The sequence below is a fragment of the Anabrus simplex genome, chromosome 2, assembly GCF_040414725.1.
Source record: "Anabrus simplex isolate iqAnaSimp1 chromosome 2, ASM4041472v1, whole genome shotgun sequence".
In the NCBI taxonomy this organism is placed as follows: domain Eukaryota; kingdom Metazoa; phylum Arthropoda; class Insecta; order Orthoptera; family Tettigoniidae; genus Anabrus; species Anabrus simplex.
Genome location: NC_090266.1, coordinates 928,014,025 through 928,037,442, shown reverse-complemented (window position 1 = coordinate 928,037,442; position 23,418 = coordinate 928,014,025). Strand labels below are relative to the sequence as shown.

The 23,418-nt window shown below is 40.0% G+C and overlaps 1 protein-coding gene across 1 annotated transcript in view; it reads left to right on the top strand.

Moving 5' to 3' along the window:
- The window catches only part of ebo (ellipsoid body open), a 515,097-nt gene that overhangs the window by 324,936 nt on the left and 166,743 nt on the right, over positions 1-23,418 (top strand). The window contains exon 13 of the mRNA XM_067141696.2: positions 3,864-4,146. Within this exon, the coding sequence (XP_066997797.2) occupies positions 3,864-4,146 (283 nt within the window). The remainder of the gene's footprint in view (positions 1-3,863; positions 4,147-23,418) is intronic.

Below are 23,418 nucleotides of genomic sequence, written 5' to 3'. Positions count from 1 at the left end.
GGGATATGGAAAAACTAGATACGATTTTTTCCAGCATAAGGGGATTATGCGTCGTATATCCACGTGTACAGTGAAACTCTACGAGAAGAGAGTATTAAAAGAGGTAAAAAAAACACGAGAGAACAAATATGATAACTTATTCCGCTGGAGCTTATAACATAACAGTAGTGCACTGAAAAGTGTTAAAAACATCAAACAATAAATATTAAAGCATTTGAACGGGGCCCATAAAAATATCGAAGTATTATTGCAGATCACACTCTTTCTAAAACAAATATTAGATAAAGCATTTTATTTCAGACCAGTGGGTTATTACTAAAGACTGGATTATATGCATCATAAAAAGCTCGAAATAAGCATGCAAATATGCATGAAAAATGCTTAATATATGCATGAAAAGTGTGAAAATATGCAACATCAAATAATAAAAAACAAAGTAATGATTAGTTTTATTTCTGTAATATAACTTATATTCATTCAAAAACAACATACAGTCGGCAATTTTTATTCAGAAAAAGGTATCGTTTACAAATTATTTTACATTTTGGTACTATGGTAAACAGAAACGATCAGGCACTGTTCCACATGTTCAGTAGTAAGATTGTGTCGTCGATCGCTCAAAATATTTTTGTAAGCAGAAAAGGACCGTTCGACATCAACTGAGGTAACTGGACAGTATTTAAATTTGGGTGCTATATTGGCACTTATTGTTTCTGGCAAAAGTTCACCCATCCCATTAATAAAACTATCAATTTGACACAAAGGTTCAAAGCCTGGGTTATTGTTCAAAATATTTGCAAGCTTTTTTTTAAGTTTCCTCAGGAATACCTCTGGCAAGGAGGAGTTCACTAGATGAATTGTATTCATTACCTGAATAGATTCAGTCAGCGCCAAACGTTGAGTTTCGAGCTTTTTAATACTCACAGGTATATGTGAGAAATGACTGCAATGTTTTTCTGAATACTGGAATCATTAAATGCTTCCTTGCACTGACAAACTGCCACAGCCTCTACACTGTCAATGTCGTTTACTACACCTTTGATTGCCTCGAAATGTTCATTGTAAAACAACACAGCTTCGACCCAGGTACCCCAGCGAGTTACCACTGTTTCGGGAGGTATAGGTACATTTTATTGTTTTTCTTTGTAGGCCTTGTTGCGAGCAGGTGCCTTAAGAAACACTTTGTTTGTTGATGAAATCAGTTTGTTTACATTCCCAAACGTGGAACGTACTTCTTCAGCGAGGCGATGTACTCCGTGAGCGAAGCACGTCACATGAATCATATTTGTGTAAAAGACTTGGAGGGCCTTTCCTGCTTTGATCATGTAGGGAGCAGCATTTGAGAGAAACACGAACATCTGCAGAAGATTCTGGAAATATCTTTTTATTGCCCTCATTCTCAAATCTGGTGGTCGTAGATAGATTTACATTTTGTAATACTTTGCAGGCCACCAAATAGGAAAAGTACGCTCTTTTTTGATGCACCAACAATTAAATTAGCAATGTAATGGCCACAGTTGTCGGTAGTTCATCAGCTGAAATCCAAGTGATGTCATCCTTGAGTTCATTGCGTACTTCTTCCAGAACTCGTAGATAAATTGTCTGCATGTAATTTTTACGCAATGTTCATTCATCTGGTATATATTGATTTAAGCAATATTTATGCAGAAAACCTTTGAGGATAGGGTTTGTAAGTTTGTGAAGAGGAATATTACTTGCAATGAATGCTTCACATATCTCCATGTTAAAACAATTTTTGTCGTTTTCTCTGGAGATTAAATCACTGCTGTTGTTACTTGCCGATGTTAAAAGTTGTTGTTGTGGGCCTTTCTTTTGCATTCCTGCGAGATGAAGACTTCTCTTGACATGCTGGTCTATTTGAAACTTTTCTGTGCACGAAACGTTTTTCTCGCAAATTCGACAGTATAACTTATTTCCGTCATAAGTAAACGTTCTGGGATGGTCAGCTATCCATAAAATGGCATTTATTTTTTCGGGTGGCATGGTTTACTGCACTTTACACACTAAGCTTCAAACTTTGCACAAATAGAGAACTAAACTGAAACAATAGACGTGCGACAAACAACATGCGTAATTTATTTGCATCAGCGGTGAATCATTGCTATGGAAGGCGAGGGGATCAAGTGGGTGCACGGGCGGCAGGCGCATCGACTCTGCGCAGTTATATGTCGCGGTCACTATAAAACATTAAAACGAGATAGAGCTTGAGCCTGTCCTTTTAGATTTCTAAAATATTGTAAATACACTCCGGCCTCAGATTTTGCAGCTTCAGTTTTTGCACATTTCTTAGGTTTTGCTCAATGCTTGTTTTAGATATTGCATAAGTGGCATATTTTTTCTGGTATGCCAGTTCAACGCAGTAAATTTAAAAGATGATAAATACAATTATTGCTTAATACAAATCAATGATTAAAATAATAATTTCAATTGAAAGTATTGTAGTAATTGTTGTTGTAGTAATTAAACGATTTCTTTAACATTCTCTCAGTTAATTGTTATATTTTGTTACGCATTCTAAATTACACTAAACTATATAGCACTAACCTATGGAAATATCCAATCAGATCCAAGAGCGCATATGCACATGAGCGAGCAATATCTAAGCATTGCCGGGTCCCACAAACAAGCAAAATGTGAGGCTCGAGTGTATAGCCCTAAAATATGCATCATCGCCAGTTTTTAGTTAAAATATGCAATAACCTGTGAAAAGGGGCTAAATATGCAAATTATTATAATCCGGTTTTTAGTTATTACATATTTACATATTTCTGGTCACACACTTAGACAATGAATTGGAGGTTATACATGGCCATGTGCGACTGCAACAAAACACAGTGACTTTGTCCGCAATTTTGAATCAAACTAAACTTCCGCCAACCAAGATCGATTTGAGTGGTCGAGTCAAAACTGGAAGGTGCGAGTTTCAACATTCACGCCAACTCTGCACGCTTAAAGATGTAGATGCCAGTTGATTTGCTGACAAACTTTAATTTTGTCTTCATTAGCAAGGAATTTGACGACTTTTTCCGTATCCATAATTAGGTTATCACGAGACAAATATGCACCAAGCTGGTTAACTTCACACGGTTATGTTCCAGATGTAGGCTATCACGCGGCAAATAGTCGCTACCCGTCACTGTACGAAATACAAACTTCTGAATGGCATGCGAAATACAAGCACAAACAGGCTCATTGTGTTATTCTGCAATTTCATTGCTAACCGGCAAGCAAAACTGAGCATTTCTGAGGCTAATGGCTTGCTCTCCGAAGCTGCAATTTATCCTGTGAAGTTCAAGAATTCAAGGCCTTTTCAGTTATCACGTAAATGTGGCGAGGGCTCTTACCCGAGAAGGAAATCATATTCCTTCCACAAGGAATGACAAAATTTTCAGGATTAGGAAAAATGCAATCATACTAAGCAGTAATAGCAAAAATTTGTGATATGGTAAGTGAGGTATTTTCATATAGATTTAATATGATAAGAATCAGGACTTCGAATTTACAACATGCTAAGCGGGAAATCTTGTTAATGAGGAACGCACTAACGGGGTTTCACTGTACTCTATAAATTAATAATATGTATTTTTGTATAATTTACGTCCTTCTGCAGAGCATTTTTACATATATAAATCATTTCCCGCAATTTACACCGGTATTCCTTAGTAAATTTTCATGAACAGTTCTCTCTTTCCCCAAATTTGCTGCCGTTGATTTCATTTGTTATTTTCATTTTGAAGGATAGTACAAGAGAATTTCAAAGCTGTGGACAGTTATCTTATTTTTATCTCTGTTGTAAATGTATGTGCCAGTATATAATTGCCATGTAATTATTTTTATTGCAGGCATGTGCAAGTGCTTGAAGCCTTGAAACCATGGTGTAGTTGGGTGTCATATCTGAATGGAAAGTCATTTTTAGAACAAGCATTCAACAATAATGTAGACAACATTCTTAATGCTACTGTTCCTATCATTGTAAACAAAAATGAGCCCATGAAGTTACATCTTTCTGCTGCACGCCTACTAGTACACTTCATACGTGTTGTTAGACCAGTAAACCTTTGGAATAAGGATCCATTTATTATTTTCTTCAAGGATCTTTCCATTGTCTTTGAACTTAATCCAGAGGTGAGTTGATTTGTTGCATTTAATTAAAAGTTTTACATCATGTAAATGAATTTCCTGACATAATATTAACTGTAGGGCAATTGCATTTAATGCAAAGCATATTTTAAAATATTAACCCTCCTGGTGCCACGCCTATACATTAGGTACGCTAAGAATGCCACCTGTTGTACGACCCAGTTTGCAAGGCCAAAGATGGTAAACCTTAATTCCCCCAATTATAAAGCCAGATATTTGAACATTACACCAGTTTCCAATTTGTTCCGAAAGGATGGTCGCATCGATACTGTCAGCAAATGTCAACTGAATCTAATGACTCCGAAATTAATGGAATTGGATAAGCAGAACCTATAGATACAGAGTTCAGCGCTCTATAATCTATGCATACACGATATTTCTGCTTCCCTGAGGCATCCATTCGCTTTGGGACTAGCAACAAAGGGGTGCTCCAAGCAGAGGTACTAGGAGTAATTATCTCGTCCTCTAGTATCTTGTCAATTTGCCTTTGAACCTCCTCCTTCTGAGCTTTGGATAACCTATAAGGTCTCACGTTAATCGGAGATTGATTTACTCTAATTCGAATTTTGTACTGCAATAAATCTGTGTGCATTAGCTAACCGTCCTCTAAATGAAATATGTCATTGTATGCAACACATATAGCATACAATTGCTCCTTGTCCCTGGATGCTAAATGATCTACTCTTAATTACCCTCTGCTCTTGGGGTTTTCCACTATATTTTTTGCACCTGAATTGCCTGATTTATTTCTTTCCACTGTACCCATTCAGAGGATTCGATGGGTTTGAATTCTTGAATACTAAATAACGGGCTCTCAAATTTAACTTCAGTTTCTCTCATATTTAACACGCAAAATAAAGCCTTATGATTACAAGCCTTCCTTATACAGCTTGATATGTACACCCCTGGAAAAAATTCTTGCTTATCAATCACACCTTCTGCCAGACTCCTGCAGCCAGACCCACCGCGCAGCACTTCAAACCCACGGGCTCCGGCAGCCCAGCCCGTGCAGTGCCTTTCTCTTTCTGACGCGGCAGCGCACTGGCCCACAGCACTGGGCTCATACGGCCCACCGCAGTCCACCGCACTGGGCGGGCTCCGTGGAATAACCTTGAGTAGTTCTCCACAATAACATGTGCGCTGTGCACAACGAAATGTTCACGTCACACTACTATCGGATCATTCACTCTACGAATTCCGTACGCTACTAACATATTGCAAAGTAGGCTAATCGCATTTTGAAACTGAACGCTAGATATTTTTCCTGCACTATAGTAATTGAAAACAAACAGAAACTTTATTATAAACTGATATTCCTTTGCAATTGACATCAAGTTAACTGAAAATGAATCTAAATAACACGAAGCATATTCATAGGACTTCATTCGCGTTTACCTCAAAATAAAATATAAACAGAAATGACGTGCAATTTGCCAACAACAAAAACAATCCTGAACATAGCTTTTACTTAGTGTGAGTAGTTTATTGGTCATTGGTAATGTGGTGGAATGGAATTACTGTGAATAAAAAGAAGAGCATCAGCATTGTCGTGCGTTGATAATGAAGCCCGCTGAACTGCAATTTATTTCTGAAGCTGAACATGATGCTTGCATACATATTACTTTCTTAGCGATCTGGTGAAGTTTTGGATAGTTTTGTCCATTTGTTCTCCAATAGGATGCTATATCTATCTTCTTGCATTCCACAACTTTGCTTTAAATATCTTTCCAGCTCATCTGTTGGAATAGGAGCATCATGAACGTCAGTCCACGAAGAAAATTTCATTACTTTGGCAGCTTGTGGCATAGTCGTGGAGTCTGATGAAATGGCGTATGGCTTTTAGTGCCGGGAGTGTCCGAGGACATGTTCGGCTCCCCAGATGCAGGTCTTTTGATTTGACTCCTGTAGGCGACCTGCGCGTCGTGATGTTTATTAAATGATGATGACGACGTCACATGCACCCAGCCCCCGTGCCAGCGAAATTAACCAATTAAGGTTAAAATTCCCGACCCTGCCGGGAATTGAATCGAACCCGGGACCCCTGTGAACAAAGGCCAGCACGCTAGCCATTTAGCCATGGAGCCGGACACGAAAACATTAGAATGCTCGTCATTCAAGCACACCTCGTTCATCGTCAGTTTTTTATCTAATTTATCTAATCATAAAAAGACAAAATCAGTCCGATTCCTTTAATCTACACTAATATAATAAAGAGAGAGCGCGAATTTTTTTTTAGTTTGTGTATATCTGGAGGGTATTCTCAGAAACTACTGGACCGATTCTAAAAATCCTTTTACTAATGTAAATATACATTATCCCTGAGGGACATGGGGTTTATTTTATTTTCAAAACAATTCGAGGTGAGGGCGACAGGGAAGGCATAAAAATGATAGGCTAATATAGGCGAAATATCGAATTTGTCGTGCAAGGACAACACTAAGCTCATTTTAAGCCCCTTGACCCAAAGAACAAATCTCGGTAAGCCCTATGGGCCCGAAAACCTGAAACCGACCGTTATGGTTGGCACCACACTACCCCTGCTCTCGGAATCGGATAAGGAAATGAACTGCCGTAACCATGACAACGCCAGCTCCAGGGTTCTACTGCAACGCGATTATGTGTGTACGTTTGGGCATAGCTGCCAACCAAAATCTGTATACATAACCCCTGAGCATATCTACATTATATCTCCAAAAATTAACATGTTACAGATGTGAAGTGGTATTTATAAACTCTTTTAAAAATAAAGAGACATGTCTCTCTTTTTTGTTTTTGGAAAATCCACGTAGGAGGGGGTGGAGGTAGGGCTGATAAAGGGGTTGAATTCTTTTTATGCGGATACTTATATCTCAAAACCTGAAGATGTTACAGATGTGGAAATACGTATTTAAAAATAAAGAAACGTGTTTTTTTTTTACTTGAGAGAAGACGTTCTCACGTGTACAGTTCTATGTCGCATGGTCATCTCAGCCCCAAAAGGTAATACGACAAACTTTGTTTACAAAGAGTTTGTGGGGTAAATGAAACTCAATTTTTCAGTGGGGTTTTATACTTCAAGGATTTTCAGATAATGTCTTAGTACAGTACCGAGGAACAATTACTTTTATCAAATTACGAAATCCACGCGAGAAGCCACGAGTAACTGCTAGTGTGTACATAAAGTTCACCGCAGATCGTACAGCACACAAAATTAACGTCATTCCCATCACCGTCAACTGCAGGCTTGAATACCAACCAAATACGAATTTTAAGTTTAGGATCTAGTTCAGAAGTCTTGTATTGTGCGGTTTTTAGTTCGTTTGTTGCTTTTTTTTTTTACTTCACGATTTTTTGCCATGGTTTCTTTTCTTTTGGAATTACAGTCCACATTCGTTTCCGATAACAGGATAGACGGAGAAGTCAAACTGAAAACCACAGCAAATTTGATCGGCTCCACTCGACCGTATTGCAACGCACTCTGGTGACACGCAGTACACTGTACACATTGAAGCAGTCAGCCCATAGAACTACCACAGCGCTGTCCTTGGCTCACCGCGTACGAATGACAGAGCGCTGGCCCAGACCGGCCCGTGCGATGACGTCACGGGCTTCGTTTGTTCGAGCCTTTCAAAGCCCATTGCAGTGTACTGCTGAAGCAGCTCATGGGCTGGGCCTCGCTGCAGGACTCTGCCTTCTGCCTCTTCTTTGTCTGTTCTTACTTCGATGATCGTCTCTGTCCTGGGTTTGAGACAGATCATATGCTCACTAGCACTGTTTCCTGTAATGTAATATTGGATTCCCTTTACAATAGCATAGCCTTCCTTAAAATTTATTATACTATATCTTAGTATACTTCTCCCAATAATCCCATCGCTATTTAGGTGTACATCCTCAGCAAGTATGTAAAAAAATCAGCATTCGACTCCTACTGGGAGTCTTATTCTCCCGCTGGTTCTAAATTCTTCTGAATCTACACTCGTTAACTGTGGGACAGTCTTCATGACAACCTTTGACTCGGATGGCACAGACTGTCATTTTATGAGAGATACTTCGCTTCTAGTATCCAACACAAATTGAAGTAGATTCTCCTGACCCGGCACACCAATTTCTATTCTGCCTTCTACAGTGCTCCGGGATTTTACTATGAAGTACAGTTATCCGATATACTTCTTGAACACTCAGACCCAACGAGAGCCTTCTCCCGAAGATCTCACATAACCATCACGATAATTTATAACACTTTCTTGTAATAAGTCTCTCCCTATTAAACCATCGACAGACAATCGAAACTCGTCCCCTACAACATAAATTTCAGGAAAGGAGTCTCCTATTCTCAAAGTGACACTTCCCTTAGTATGGGAGGTTCGCCCTGTTACCCCATGCAATTCTATCGTTGGTTTACGGTAGCTTATTTCTCTTTTTCGCACAGCCCTCTCTCGTATGAGGCTCACATTGGCCCTAGTGTCCACAAGAAAACGATGGGGCCTTTTTTGTCCTTAACACAGACCTCATTAGAACCAGTCCGATCATGTTCCCTTCAGGACTGCTCCAAATTACCCTCTAACAGTGCTCTCGGGACAGCTCTTACTTCTAATACTATTATGCCTTTCATAGGCAATGCCCTCACTCTGTTGTGGGGTATGTGACTTTCCCTTTACTTCACCAGCTGCACCCTTCCATGAGCCTCCCATTTCTTGGGACTCGCTCTTCGGCCCAACCTGGCGGTCCATCTTTCGTTTAACCCCTGTCATTAGCTGTTCTCTCTTTGTGCTCTGCCGTTCGTATAAAGGTTTGCGAAAAATTCCCTTTATTTTCCAAATAATTACCTTTCTATTTCAAGAGGTACTTTCTGTCTTATTGAACCAGCAATTATGTTGCAGGTGGCCCATATGGCCTCAGGTAAAACACTTCCTTCCATGTGTCGATATTTGCCATCTCCAGCATTCACTGTTTATGACCCCTTTTTTTCCATTTATAGCAATGGATTATAGCACAAACCTTAACTTCGTGTAACCTGCCTTTTCCCGTTTCTCTGTGCTTATTTCTGCACTTTTTCTGTGTATGACCTGTCCTATTAAAATTTCTGCACAATGGAGGCTTCTTTTCTCAGACTTTCAAAGCCTTACACGCTCGTGTTATGTGCCCTTCTTTGTCACAATTATAACAGATTACTCACATTTTAGCCCTTCCATGAAAATTCTGGTTACTAGGCCTGTGCGCTGGCTGCGGCACCTGGGGTCTCAGCTTCGGCCGGAATTCTATCGGTCGTCTAGCTTGGCCTTTCATTTCCTGCTTAGCCTTACTGGACAATATAGCTGTCCCTTCTTCACACGCAATATCTATAGCGTGCTCAATGGTTTGTTCATTTCGGCTTTTTTTAAAGCTTTGAATTCGCTCATCGTGCAAATCCTGCATGAAACTTGCTTTCACAAGTTTTCGGATGTAACATGCTCTGTGTTCCTCAGCTACTGGCGTTTCTCCATTTACTGCAGTATTTCATAAATCTGTTCCTATCTCTTCTATCCTATGCACCCAGTGAGCTACCGTTTCACCTACACTTTGCTTAGTGGCAAACAATTGACAACATTAAAATCTATAGTCGTTTTCTCACTATAATATTCCTCTAAAGTGGCTTTTATCTCCTCCCAAGTATGTACTTGTACATCATGTCGCACTAATAATTTACTACGAGCTTCCTTATTGATTTTAGTTAAAATCAGTTTGTAGAACAAATCATCATTATTTGGCCTCGCCAGCTCTAAATCACTTTCCACATCCCCACAAAACTCGTGTAATCTATCAGGTTGCGTTCCAACAAATTCTGTACCAATCAATTTAAGAGCCTCTGTTACAGACAAATAAAGACCTTCATGCATTGTTATTTGCTTTTACGTCCCACTAACTACTATTTTAAGGTCTCGGAGATGCCGAGGTGCCGGAAATTAGTCCTGCAGGAGTTCTTTTACATGCCAGGAAATCTACCGACACGAGGCTGGCGTATCTGAGCACCTTCAAATACCAGCGGACTGAGCCAGGATCGAACCTGCAAGTTGGGGTCAGAAGGCCAGCGCCTCAACCATCTGAGCCACTCAGCCCGGCACTACTCCAACTTGCTCTTCAACATTACTGGGAGCTGGACTATTTGATCTAGTAGACCCCTCCATAATGAGCTGTTCAACTCGCAGACTGTTGACCGCCGGACTCTGGAACTGGGTCTGACCCCGCTATTCGCTGCTCTGACTGTACAGTGCTGCTGAGTGATGCTGGAACTCTCCTCCTTTTCCCATGCCAGTGAGGAATTCTTGATTCACAGTTCATTGCTCTGTAACATAACCCGAAAATAATTATCAATCAGCTTAAAAGAACGGTTCACCATGAAATATACTTCAGTGATTGCAAATAGGTAACACAAAATTTTACTAAATACAAATGCACTCTCTCACAAACTGACACCAACGATCTTTGCTACTTTGCCATAAGCTAATTATGCATATAACCCCACATCTGACACCAAAAATTTTAAGTCCACCTTTCATGATCCTAAGGATTAGACAGGCTGAGGACTTGGCTTGGAACTTTCGAGAACTTATTCCTAGAAATAACAAGATCACCTTCCCAACACACACAATTCCCTTCACCTGTATTATCTTAAATAAGCACACTGTGCAAGTACAAATACACTACTAAAAACTTGAACCTTTTTTACAAGTATAATTATAGCTCTTGGTTAGAGATATTCTTACTCAAGTCCTTGACTACTCGGTTTCTTTACACTCTCCAATACAGTAAAGACAAACACTGGGAAACTTGATGATTACTTAGTTTGTGATTGAAGGCTTCTCCTTCCATCAGAATCCATCTTCTTTCTTGACCTCTTTTCTACTTGCGTGACATCGTAGTCGCCCTGCATGACACAATGTTTAGTTGAAGGGAGTTGCAAACCCAGAATCAAACCGGCACCTCCAAAACTACGTCGTTATTCAGTCTACCAAAATTCCCTTCACTACTGATAGCTAATTTGCATCGACAGTAGTCTCTTCCTGCCTTGCACACTCTTCGCAATTTCTGACAGATTTTGCCTGGCTACATACAACTATTTTGCAGCTTAGTGCACTGCTATGGCTTAGTCACACATACGCACACACGCACACACACACACACACACACACGCACACACACACACACACACACACACACACACACACACACACACCCCCTGCTTGCATGGAAGCTGGCTAGAATCTCCCCAGTCTCTCGAAGAACTTCTCCCTATATTCCCAACTCGAGGCTTATAGAACAATTACCCCTCTAATCTTCCAGAGATAAGTCTAATTGGCTCACGTGTTCCTCCCGCTAACTGATGGGGAAGTGTCATAGAATCTACTCGAACAAGTGGCTTTCTACTGTGTCAAAATCTATGTTATATTTCCTTCCAGTAGCTTCTAGAAATACCCTCAGAGTTTCCTACTGCGCTTCTGTTTTACACTGACGCCGTGTTGTCGGCTATTTCACAATATTACACATGCATTAGCTTCGTGTTGCACCAACTTGCTTCATATTGAACTGGTATGAAATCTTACGCCTTGAATAGTACAAACTTTTCACTTAATAAAATTATCACTCAAACATTCGAAGCACTATAACTTCTTGCCACTGTTAGATGATCATATAAACTCTACATTGCTACTCCCTAACTCTAGTCTCGGAGGTCACAGATTCAAGGCTCGCTTTGGTCTTTTAGCTCGGTACTGAGACATCAAAGGGGCATGTCACAATATCAAATCAAATCAGATCAAAATATCTTTATTTGCAAATGAGGTGTCTACCTTGGTGGCAAATGGTACACTAAAATACATTATTTTCAAGCACTAAATTTTAAATTAACCAGAGAAAAAGAAAATTTTCCTAGAATACAATATTATACAATTTACGCTAACAATTTTTTCTATTAAACACATAGCTCATCCTTAATAAATTTATATTGTTTACAAAATTCTACTTATAATATCTCCTGTACTTACAAACATAGTCAACTCATATACCGTATGTGGAATTACTTCAAATAATGCTATACAACTGGTATAAGATTAAAAACATTGCATTTATATACTTATTTATTTATTTATATACCCATTTTGGAACCTAAGTAGCATAACGACCTGCTGCGCCTTAACCAGAACCCCTTTTGCCACCACTTTTCAGAGTTCCTGAAGGGCCATCACAGCTACCATAGCGGTCCCAGGGCCCTCGAAGTCTTGCAGGTTCCAGCAAATTATATTCGCTCTCAGCTGAGACATTTGGTTATGTCCCGTTGGGAGATGGAGTGGCATGCCACTCCACTTCCAGAGAAGCTGAGAGTGATAAAATGTACAACAAAGGTATGGAGGACTTCCCTTCCGGCTTCTCGGAGGGAAGCAGTGGTATTATGTCATCTTCGGATCAGCCACGGTATAATAACGCACTCCTATTTACTGAAAGGAGAACCCCCTCCGGCATGTACTTCAAGCGATAATCTTACCGTGTTTCACATCCTTACGGAGTGCGTGGAGCTGGTCGATCTGCACCGTAGTCTAAAACTCCCGAGTACCATCTCCCTCATCCTGCGAGTTGACTGAAAGTCAGCAGACCTCATCTGTTTTATGAGGGATAGTGGTCTTTTTTATCGTGTGTAATATTGTCCTTTGTCTTAGTGTATTTCTGTTAACTGCCCTTTTATCCCATTGACTCTCTTTTAGTTCGTGTTTGCATATTTAAGGGCCTGTACTACGACTGTCAGATAAACAGCCAGATACGTGGGCTGCAGTTTTGCAAACTAGAAGTTAAATATTTTCTTGTGTATTACCAACGGATTTTAATGACAGTATTGTAATGCGGAAGATGTAGTAACATTTTTATTGGGTTACTGAAAATATAGTGAAATTTAGCGCGGTGGTATACGTGTTCCCTGGTGTTTTTGTTTGTTTAGCTCTATTCCTTTTGAAATTGTATTACTAGAATCCAATATCAGAATCTTATTAAGCTATAATGTGGAAGTTCAGGTCAAAAACGGAATTAGGACGAATATACACATACAAAGGTATGTTAAAATTAATTAACTGTATATCGAAACTGAAACTGTTATAGAAAATAAAAAGACTGAAAATGTAACCTGGACGCGAAAGTTAAGATTCAGGTTATGTATAATTTTTTGTCTAGTACTATTACGGCGAGAGTAACGTTTATATTCGTAATTAATGCCACTGATGCAGCGTATGATCATTAATTTTATTATTAATTCAATTTATTGTTTGCTCATTGAATAAGTAGTTAGTTTCTTTCTTTTCAGTACAATGTAAGAATAGTAACTGGCAAGCATTTATCGCACTTTAGCGTAAATACTTTAGTACCAAGTTGTTATGAAGTAAAAGAAATATAACCTCCTTAACATCCTCACTTGAAAGACAAATTGCCATGAACAACGTCGTATACCTTTACTCCATATGTGCGTCGCGGATGGATTTGGAATAGAACCCATGCTTTTGACACGCATTTTAATAATTAGGAAATGTGTACTATCACGTCTAGTACCCTACCGAATAACATTTAGAAGGTTAAAAAAATGTTCGACTCATGGGACTCAAACCCATGAAAAACTGCATAGCAGCAAACGATGACGCCCTAACGACCACGGCTACCCATGAGGCTTGTTGTTAAGTGCTTGTGTGCAACAGATATAGTCAGTGGCAACAATTTGCTAGCTTGGGAAATCTTTAAAGAATTCTGTGATAGCTGGACGGGAAGCATGACATACTTTATAAATTTATACATAGATTACATTGTAACAACTTAATTTTGTACAGCATCATGCAGATGTAGATTCATCTTGATGTGTAGCCATCTTGATTCTTTACAGTAGCGTCCCCGATAGGAGCAAAGTCCCAAATAAGGGCGGTAACTGCCTCTACAACTTCGGCTTAGCTAACGTCGAGGATATTCTCGCAGATTGCACATAAATGGAAGTCGTAGTACGCGTTTCCAACCGAATTTCCAGATAAATGTGCAAACTGCAACATAAATTTAAACTGCACTTTTATCTGGCTGTCGTAGTACAGGCCCTTAATGGGTTATTTTCACTTCTAACTTCAATTACACACACACACATATATATATGCACTTCCAGGCAATGCCTTATTCCATTGTCACCCTTATTTTGCTATTATTTTATTAGAAAACAGAACATTGTGAATTAGATCCACTGATTACTTTTATCTCATAATCATTTTTCATCACCATTTATTTTAAACTCTAGTAAGTGGATACATTTTAAAATTTTAATTATCATATCATGTCGTCCATATCATACCGTTAATGGCCAGTGACCTTAGATATTAGGCCCCTTTAAACAGCAAGCATCATCATCGTCATCATCATCATCATCATCAGGGTTTGCATGAGGAGGGGTATCTGGCTGTAAAACTAGCCTTAATTTACATTTGTGCTGCCTTCAGTAAATGGGGCAAGGGCCAGGAAAGAAGATGACAGATATGGTATAATATGTGTTTAATGTGTATAGTAGTGTGTAATAATTAGGTACAATTTTTAATGTAATAGATTATAATTGCAGATTTTAATTCAGTTCAGTAAGTTCAGTCTCTGTGAAGAACACATCATTTGATTTCACGTTATTTTCTTGACACGGCATATGCCCAAAAGCCTATTTAGTATCATATCTATAAGTACGGGCTGTGAAAGCATCAAATGCAACACACAATTTAATTTTCAGTGTACATAGACTGTAATATTTTCACTTGTGTTAAAGGAGGGGCCTTTAACTCCTAGAGGGCATGTCCCCAGGTGGTGGATAGGGGGACCCTACAATTCCGTAGAGCTGGTTGAAATACTACCCATAGACCAACAGGCAGCCCAGTTCCTGGGGGCTGTAAAATACTGGGACACCCTCTCTCCATGGCTCACAAATATGGAAGGGCCAAGCCCAGGGTATGGGTGAAGACCCCAATGGTATCAGTGGTGAAGTATGTGGACTTCGTTACGGCATTGGTGGCGGAAGAGGGAAACTTTTAGCATCTGTACTCCGGAGGAGCGGCTGCAGAAGGCGTCTCTACTCAATTGGAGCAGCCTAGGATAACGCCTGGCAGTAGATGTAAAATGCCTTTGGGAGTGGCAACCCCATTGTAATAATAGCCTATACTGTTCTCATGGTACTGGGGGAACTGTGAGAAATAGGTGACCAGTAACCAGCATGAAGATGGGAATAGTAAATCTTATGACCCTGACAGGAAAGGGAGAGGAAGTGTAGACTTCACGGAGAAGGTGGAAATGATGGGGCTGAGTGAAGTGAAATGGAAAGGTAACGGAAGGAAGAAATTGAGGAAAGGATACACATTATACTGGAGTTGTGGCCAAGAGCCAATAAATGGAGTGGGACTAATCATTTTAAAGCAATTGGAGGAGTACTGTGAAGTGGTGGAATGTGTGAGCGACAGAATAATGAAGATTAGACTAAAGATGAAGAATGAAGTGATGGACTTCATACAGGTGTATGCACTACAGACGGAAAATAGGGAAGAAGATATTGAAGGATTCTTGGAGAAAGTAGAAAGAGAAATTTCAGGTGTGGAAGTTATCATGGGAGATGTGAATGCACAGGTCAGAAATGAGAGACAAGGAAAGGAAGAAGTCATTGGACCATATGGACATGGAAAAAAGAATCTTGAAGTAGAGGAATTAGTGGACTTCTTTGAAAGGAATGGACTGATAGTGGGCAATACATGGTTTTGAAAGAAAAACAAGAGGACAATTACAAGATACGGTTGGGGTGACAAGAACAAAATCAGTAATTGACTACTTTTTTGTGGAAAGGACAAATTGCAGGAAGTTGGTGGATGTGATATCTTTACCAGGAGAAGCATTTGATGGGGACCATAGAGTTGTGGTGGTAAAAATATGGTTGGGAAAAATGGAAAAACTAAAAGAGATAAGAGAAAATAAAATAAAAGTATGGAGATGGAAAGACAAAAATGTACAGGAAGATTTTGAGGAGAGATTGAAGCAACAAATACCAGTTACTGAAGTGGAAAATGTAGAAGAGGAGTGGGCCAATTTTAAAAAGGCATTTGTTAGTGCAGCAGAGTGTGCTTGTGGCAGGACATCTACAAGAGTGAAAGAAAAGGGGACACCATGGTGGAATGAGGAAGAGAGGAAAGTGGTGAAAGAAATGAAGACATCCTGCGAGAATGGAACTGAGAAGATCAAACAGAAGAAAGCAAAAGGAAGTATCTCAACAGCAAATGGAGATGTAAGAAGGTGGTAGGAGAAGAAAAGAAAAAGAGTTGGGAAGAATTTACACAAAAAATGGAAGTGGATGTAAGTGGCAGTAAAAGGATGCTGTGTGGACTTAAAAGAAGTGAGAGGACAGAAAGAGTTATCACAAAGCTAGTGAAAAAGGAGGATGGGGAATAGTTAACACACCCAGAAGAGATAAAGAGAAGATGGAAGGAGTATTTTGATAACCTATTGAATGTGAACAGTAGAGATAGAAGCAATACAGTGTGAGTACTCAACAACAGAGGATGATATAACAATGCTGGAAGAGGTGGAGTTAGCAGTACAAGATGAAGATGGGAAAAGCAGCAGGGATGGATGAAATCAGTGTGGAAATGCTAAAGGATGCTGGACCTGTTGTTATGCAATGGTTGTACCGACTACTAAAGTGTATGTGGAAACACAAATGTGTGCCAATAGACTGGAAAAAAGGAATAATAATACCAGTGTTTAAGAGAGGGGACAGAAAGTTTGTGGTAACTATAGAGGAATCACTCTTATATTGCAGGTACACTAGCAGAAATGGAAAGTGTGACACCATGAATACCTCGACCATATGTCACCAGCTGATACCCCAGTATTTCCATGCCTCTGAGATATGTTGATTAAAATTTCATCCTCATACGACATAATTGTTAGTACAGGAAAACACCATTCCTAAAGATGGCAGGTTGTATGTGTACCTGATGGCTGTTGGGTGTCTCTAACGTTACTGTCTGTTTTCAAGTAGAGATCGCAGCACAGCATGTCTAGAGGACATGCATGGGCAGCTTATCACCATCTTTCGTATATCATGAAAGGTTGAATCATGGGCATGAGGGATATGGGAGCATCGTACCAAAAGATTGCGCAGAAGGTTGGCTGTAGTGCAATAACTGCAGAACAAGTAGTGACAAGGTGGACTCATGACAACTGTGTGGCACGAATCCTTCCAGAAGGACTACACGATAAGAAGATAGTAGCATTCGTTGGCTGGCTCTGACGAACAGATGGATGACAACAGCTGAAATCTGGGCAGAGGTTACAGGCAGAGTGTCAACACGAGCTGTTGGGAACTGATTACTGGAAGCTGGGTTGCGATCTTGAGTTGCCATGCATTGTTAACTGCTGACACCAAGCCACAGACAACTGAGACTTGCATGGTCTAGAGCCAGAGTCAACTTGGGACATCGAGTGGTATTCTGTGGTGTTCAGCGATGAGTATTGCTTCTGTTTGTAAGGGTGAGATCGATGTGAACACGTCTGTAGACCATATGGTGAAAGGTCACAGGAAGAAGCGATTGTCGAGGCACATACCTCTCCAACTCTTGGAATTATGGTGTGGGGAGCAATTGGATATGACAACAGGACAGATTTGGTACTTGTTGAAGGGGGACTACATGCTCACCAGTATGTGGCAAGAATCGTTAACCCTGTTGTCATGCCCTTCATGATGAAGATACCAAAAGGCCGATTCTTGCAGGATAATGCAGGAGCCCATGCTGCAGATCACACCAGAAGCACCTTGCTGATTGTATGGGTCCTTGACTGACCTGCCCAGTACCTTGATTTGTCACCAATAGAGCATGCCTGGGATGTGATGGGAAGACGCATACTGTCATACAAGCTTCCAGCCAGCAATCTTCATAAAGTAACACCTGTGTTTCAGGCATGGCAAGAAATCCCTCAAGATGATATTCGGGGGCTCTTTCTTACTATGCCACACTGAATACAAGAGTTTATTTGTGCCCGTGAGGGTCATACCTCATACTGATGATTATGGTAATGGACAGTTCCGAATGGGCTGAAAATTTAATCATTTAATACATTTTATATGATGAACACCTTCACAGAGTTTGATAAATATCAGATTAGTACTTCATGGTGTAACACTTCTCATTTTGGCTAGTGTAGTTAAAATACTGGAAAAGATATAAGAAAGAAGAATGAGAAGAAAGATTGAAGAGAGACAATATGGCTTCAGAAGTGGAAGATGAACAGTGGGCCCAATCTTCAGCATGAGACAGCTGATGGAAAAGAACTGGGAATATGGAAAGGATCTGGTCATGACTTTCATAGATATAGAAAAGGCATGTGATAGTTTCCCCAGAGAGAAGGTTTGGGAAATCATGGATAAAAAGAGACTTGGCATCCAGGAGATCGTGGGTTCGAGCCCCACTGTCGGCAGCCTTGAAGATGATTTTCCGTGGTTTCCCATTTTCACACCAGGCAAATGCTGGGGAACTAAGGCCACGGCCACTTCCTTCCAACTCTTAGGCCTTTCCTATCCCATCGTCGCCATAAAACCTACCTGTGTCGGTGCGACGTAATGCAACTAGCAAAAAAAATGAAAAAGAGAATTGTTAGAAATGGTGCAAGCAATGTACAACAACTGGGTTAGCAGGGTACTGACCCCAGTTGGAAAGTCAGAATGGTGTAGGAATAAGACTGGACTAAGACAGGGGAGTGTGCTTCACCCCTTTTGTTTATTATGGTTATGGACAAAATTGTAAAGAAAACAAAGAAGCCTATGGAGATAAAGAGATTTGCAGATGATGATTTAATCTGGGGAAAGAACAGCAAAGGCATGCAACAACAACTAGATGTACTGAACGAAGAAATTGAGAAGTATGGCGCGTAAATCAGTACAGCTAAAAGCAAGACTATGGAGATGTCGAGGGGGGAAAGGCAAGGAAAGAGCACTGTGAAAATTGGAAGTCAGAGTCTGGAAATTGTGGCAGCTTTAAATACCTAGGAAATGAATTAATGCAAAATGATTATGGTAATGGACAGTTCCAAATGGACATGGAGATTAGCAGGAGAGTACAACAGGGCAATGCATTCTACCAAAGTGTAAGAAAACTTGTTTGGAGCAAAGAAGTATCAAGGAAAAGTAAAGAGATAATGTACAAAGTGTACTTTGCACCCATACTGACTTATGCAGCTGTAACTTGGACTTTGTCTAGTAGCCAAGAGAGTAGAATTCAGTCCAGTGAGATGAAATTCCTAAAACGTATGGTAGGAAAGACAAGGAAAGACAGAGTGAGAAATGAAGATGTTAGGAAGGAAGTTGAGATAGGAAAGCTAAATGAGAGAATTGAAAAGAATAAACTAAGGTGGTTTGGACATGTAAAGAGGATGGAGGAGAATAGAACTCCAAGACAGATGCTGGAGGCAAGGTGCAAGTGCAAGAGAGCAAGAGGAAGACCTAGAACAAGGTGGATTGCATCAGTGAAGAGCGGCATAAGAAGACGAAATTTAGACTGGGACAAGATCATGGAAGAGGAATGGTGGAAGGAAAGAGGAAGATGGGGAAGTGCCATAAATACCCCGATCCGGCAGGAACTGGATAAGGGGAAATGATGATGATGCTGATATATTATTAATTAGTTAATTATTATTAGGGATAATTAAGGGAGTAATTATCATACTGTATTATGCATACTTAACCAAATATGTAATGTGAATTACCTGTTTATCACTATCCATGACCAAGGGTGACATTTCCTCTGTAAGAGCAGTTGCCGAGGACAGACTAGATGGGCAAGGTTTGGATAACGGTGAGATGGATTTTTAAAAGAACTTGTGTAGCTTTTGGTGGCCTGGTACAGCCCTTATAAGGCAGACCCTTCAACGAGGGTGTACGACATCTGTCATGTATGGGGAACCTTCGTGTTCTTGACGTAGAGGATAGTGTTGTGTATGTTGTGTATGGTGTACAAGTTGCAGGAATGTTGGGAACAGCACAGTCGCCCAGCACCCAAGCCTAGGGAATTATTAATTTGGGATTAAAATTTCTGTCGAACCTGGGCCCTCTGAACCCAAGACCACTACTCTGACCATTCAGCCAAGGAGCTGGAGGACAATGATGAAAATGATAAAGTGGATAGAATAAAAAGACATTCATCATCATCTTGAAGTGCATCCACCCTCCAGGGGTCTGGTTTATTTTGTTTCACTTATTCTCATAGTTAGCCCATTTTTCAACTAAATGCAAACTTGTGCCCTCATCCTGAGGTGGTGCAGCTCTTCTCATGCACACCTCCCTTGGGGGTGAGCTGCATGCATATTTCAACCACATACCAGCCCTCCTGCCATTCTTAAATTTCTGGCAGTACCGGGAATCGATCCCGGGCCCCCGAGGACGGCAGCTAATAACACTTAACCGTTACGCTATGGAGGCAGACATTTTTCACCTGATACGTGGGCATAACCTTGTACAGTATTATGAAGGTCGCCATATTTTTGGACTTGCACATTATGTGTTGAGTCGTGTGTATAACTTCAGTTTCACCCGTAGCATTTCAGTAGGATTGAGCTTGCAAGGACATGGGGGCAAATGAATCACTGTACAGTTCATACTTTGCCATTTCTTCTTGTTTAAAAAAAAAAAAAAAAATAAAACTGAAAATATGTCGGGGATTTGATACTGTTAACTTAATCTAAAGTTACACTTAAAGTTGGGGGGAATATTGGCAAAGAAAGGGATGCAAACAATAGACTGTAACCTACTTTGTACAGTACCATCATAATTAATTTTTCTGTTATTTTATTTCCCTTTGCTTTTCGGTTTTACTTTTGCAGTTCGTAAAACACTGTGATGTTATTGTTCCCTCCCAATCTCAAAATGGCCCTTTCAGAACATTCTGTTTTTCTGGAAGTTTCCTTCATTGCATTGTAGCCTCCGTGGCTCAGGCGGCCTCTCACCTGTGGGTTCCATGGTTCAAATCCCGGTCAATCCATGTGAGATTTGTGCTGGACAAAGCAGAGGCGGGACAGGTTTTTCTCCGGGTACTCCGGTTTTCCCTGTCATATTCCAATCCAGCAGCACACTCCAATATCATTTAAATTCATCTGTCATTCATTAATCATTGCCTCAGAGGAGTGCGACTGGCTTCGGCAGCCGGCACAATTCCTCTCCTTGCCGCTAGATGGGGGGGGTGCTTCATTCATTACATTCCTGACCCAGTCAAATGACTGGAAACAGGCTGTGGATTTTCATTTACATTTCACATTGTTGACATCAGGAAGGACATCTGGCCCTAAAAGTGGACCGAATCTATGAGCATGACACAGATCACAACCGCATCCCCACCAAGTTGTAGGAAAAGTAGCAGGGAATGGAGGAGAAACACTAATGAACAAAAAGAAAGGTCTAGTATGAGGGATAGTAGTTAACACTACACTAAATTTTTGAAAGTAATATTGATATTGAAAGTGAGCATTATTTTAAGATGTCTAAGTAGTACAACTGGGCAATAACCCTTTTAACACTAATGAGAAGGGGGTGGTTCAGTCCCTCTAAGAATGAACAAAAGAAAGGCGCAACAGATATGAGGGCCGTGAAAATGAATGATTCCCTAGGCTTCGCAAAGCAGATACCATTAAGATTAAAAAAGGAATGAGGGTTGACCAAGGGAAGTCGGATTGGAAAGGAGACCCGTCGCACATCTGCTTTTCCTTTACCTGTTACCTACAACAATATTACAACTAAAGATGTTAAATCATACATTTTATTGCAGTGTATTTATGGTTACAGTAGAGCAAAAACCTAGCCATTAGAAAAAGGTGAAGTAACTCTGTATGTCAACATCTATCTTAAGTTTCATACGTAGCGCGAATCGCATGGGGCAGCATTTGGCTGGCAAATTAACCTCTTAAGTAGGGATCTCAGTACATCCTGGCTTACTCCCAGCTAGGGAGTGATTTCCCTGATGAAAGAGAATATTTAATTATTTACTTGGACGAAAATGAACTGTAGAAGGGCCCTATCAGAAATATTTACTTGGATATAGTGTGTTTAATTGTTGAAAAATCCCATTATTTTAATTTTTCAGTACTTTATGCACTGTGATACCAAACTTATTTCTTCCTAATAGCAAAGCTGGTCTTTGTTTATACAGTAACTAAACCTAAATATTTTAAGCAGTTTACTAACAATCTCTACTGGAAATAAGTTTTTTGTTGATGTAAATTGCAGATTTACAAAGTTTACATGTACTTAAAAGATTTAGAATAGAATAAATTATAATACTCACAAAATTGTCTGTTATATTGGTTAGTGATTTTGAGGGATCCAGTTTATATACCTACAGTTCATAGGTGACACACGCGGACTGTATTGCACTACACTACAGGTAATATTTACAGTCTTCACGGCTGTTCTTTATGATACACGCCAAAGCAGATCACGTTACATAACCTGTTCCGGCTTTGCATAATTTGTATGATTCCATTCCGAAATGCGATCGTTTTATTGGTATGTTAACTTTCCACCTTAACCACCCTTTCCATAGGTAACAATTCCATCAATTGACACTTTGCCATCAGGTGTATAAGCTTCCGAAAATTTTGTTACCATTTGGTCATATACTGGATTTATCTTGTAAATTTTTGGAGGAATTTGTCCATTATACGCTTCATTGCGAGAGAAATGTAAAAAGCTGTAGAGGAAAAAAATCTCTTCTCTGTCATCAGCTCTTAGAAAGTAGGCATGGTCAACAACCGATTGTGAGAAAAATAATGTCCTAATTTAGGTTTCTGTACAATCCCCTGCAGCAACTGTATGCCCATAAGAAGCTTTATTTCATCCTTATTTGTCGGGACGCAGTCTTGGTCTCGACTCCTTAGTTTCATCTTACTGAACTGGGTTTTATGTGTGATTTTCTGCTGGGCATATGATGTGGCATATCTCATCATCAAAAAATAATTCAAATATTTTGCTTTGTTTTATTTTCCCTAAAAACTCTCCCTTTACAATGATGGAATTTTGGATCAAAGCGGGACCTTCCTTGTCCATTTTCTGTCTTACGTTGATGAAGTTGCACTGGTTGGAATATTATCAGTATTATCGTCACTACTTTCACTGTTATGATTGCTACTTAAACTGGAATCAAACACGCGTTGTCTCTTTTGCGACTGCGGCTCATTTGCATCATCTGGCCCGAATCCTGTACATTCAAGCCTGCAGTAGTTGTT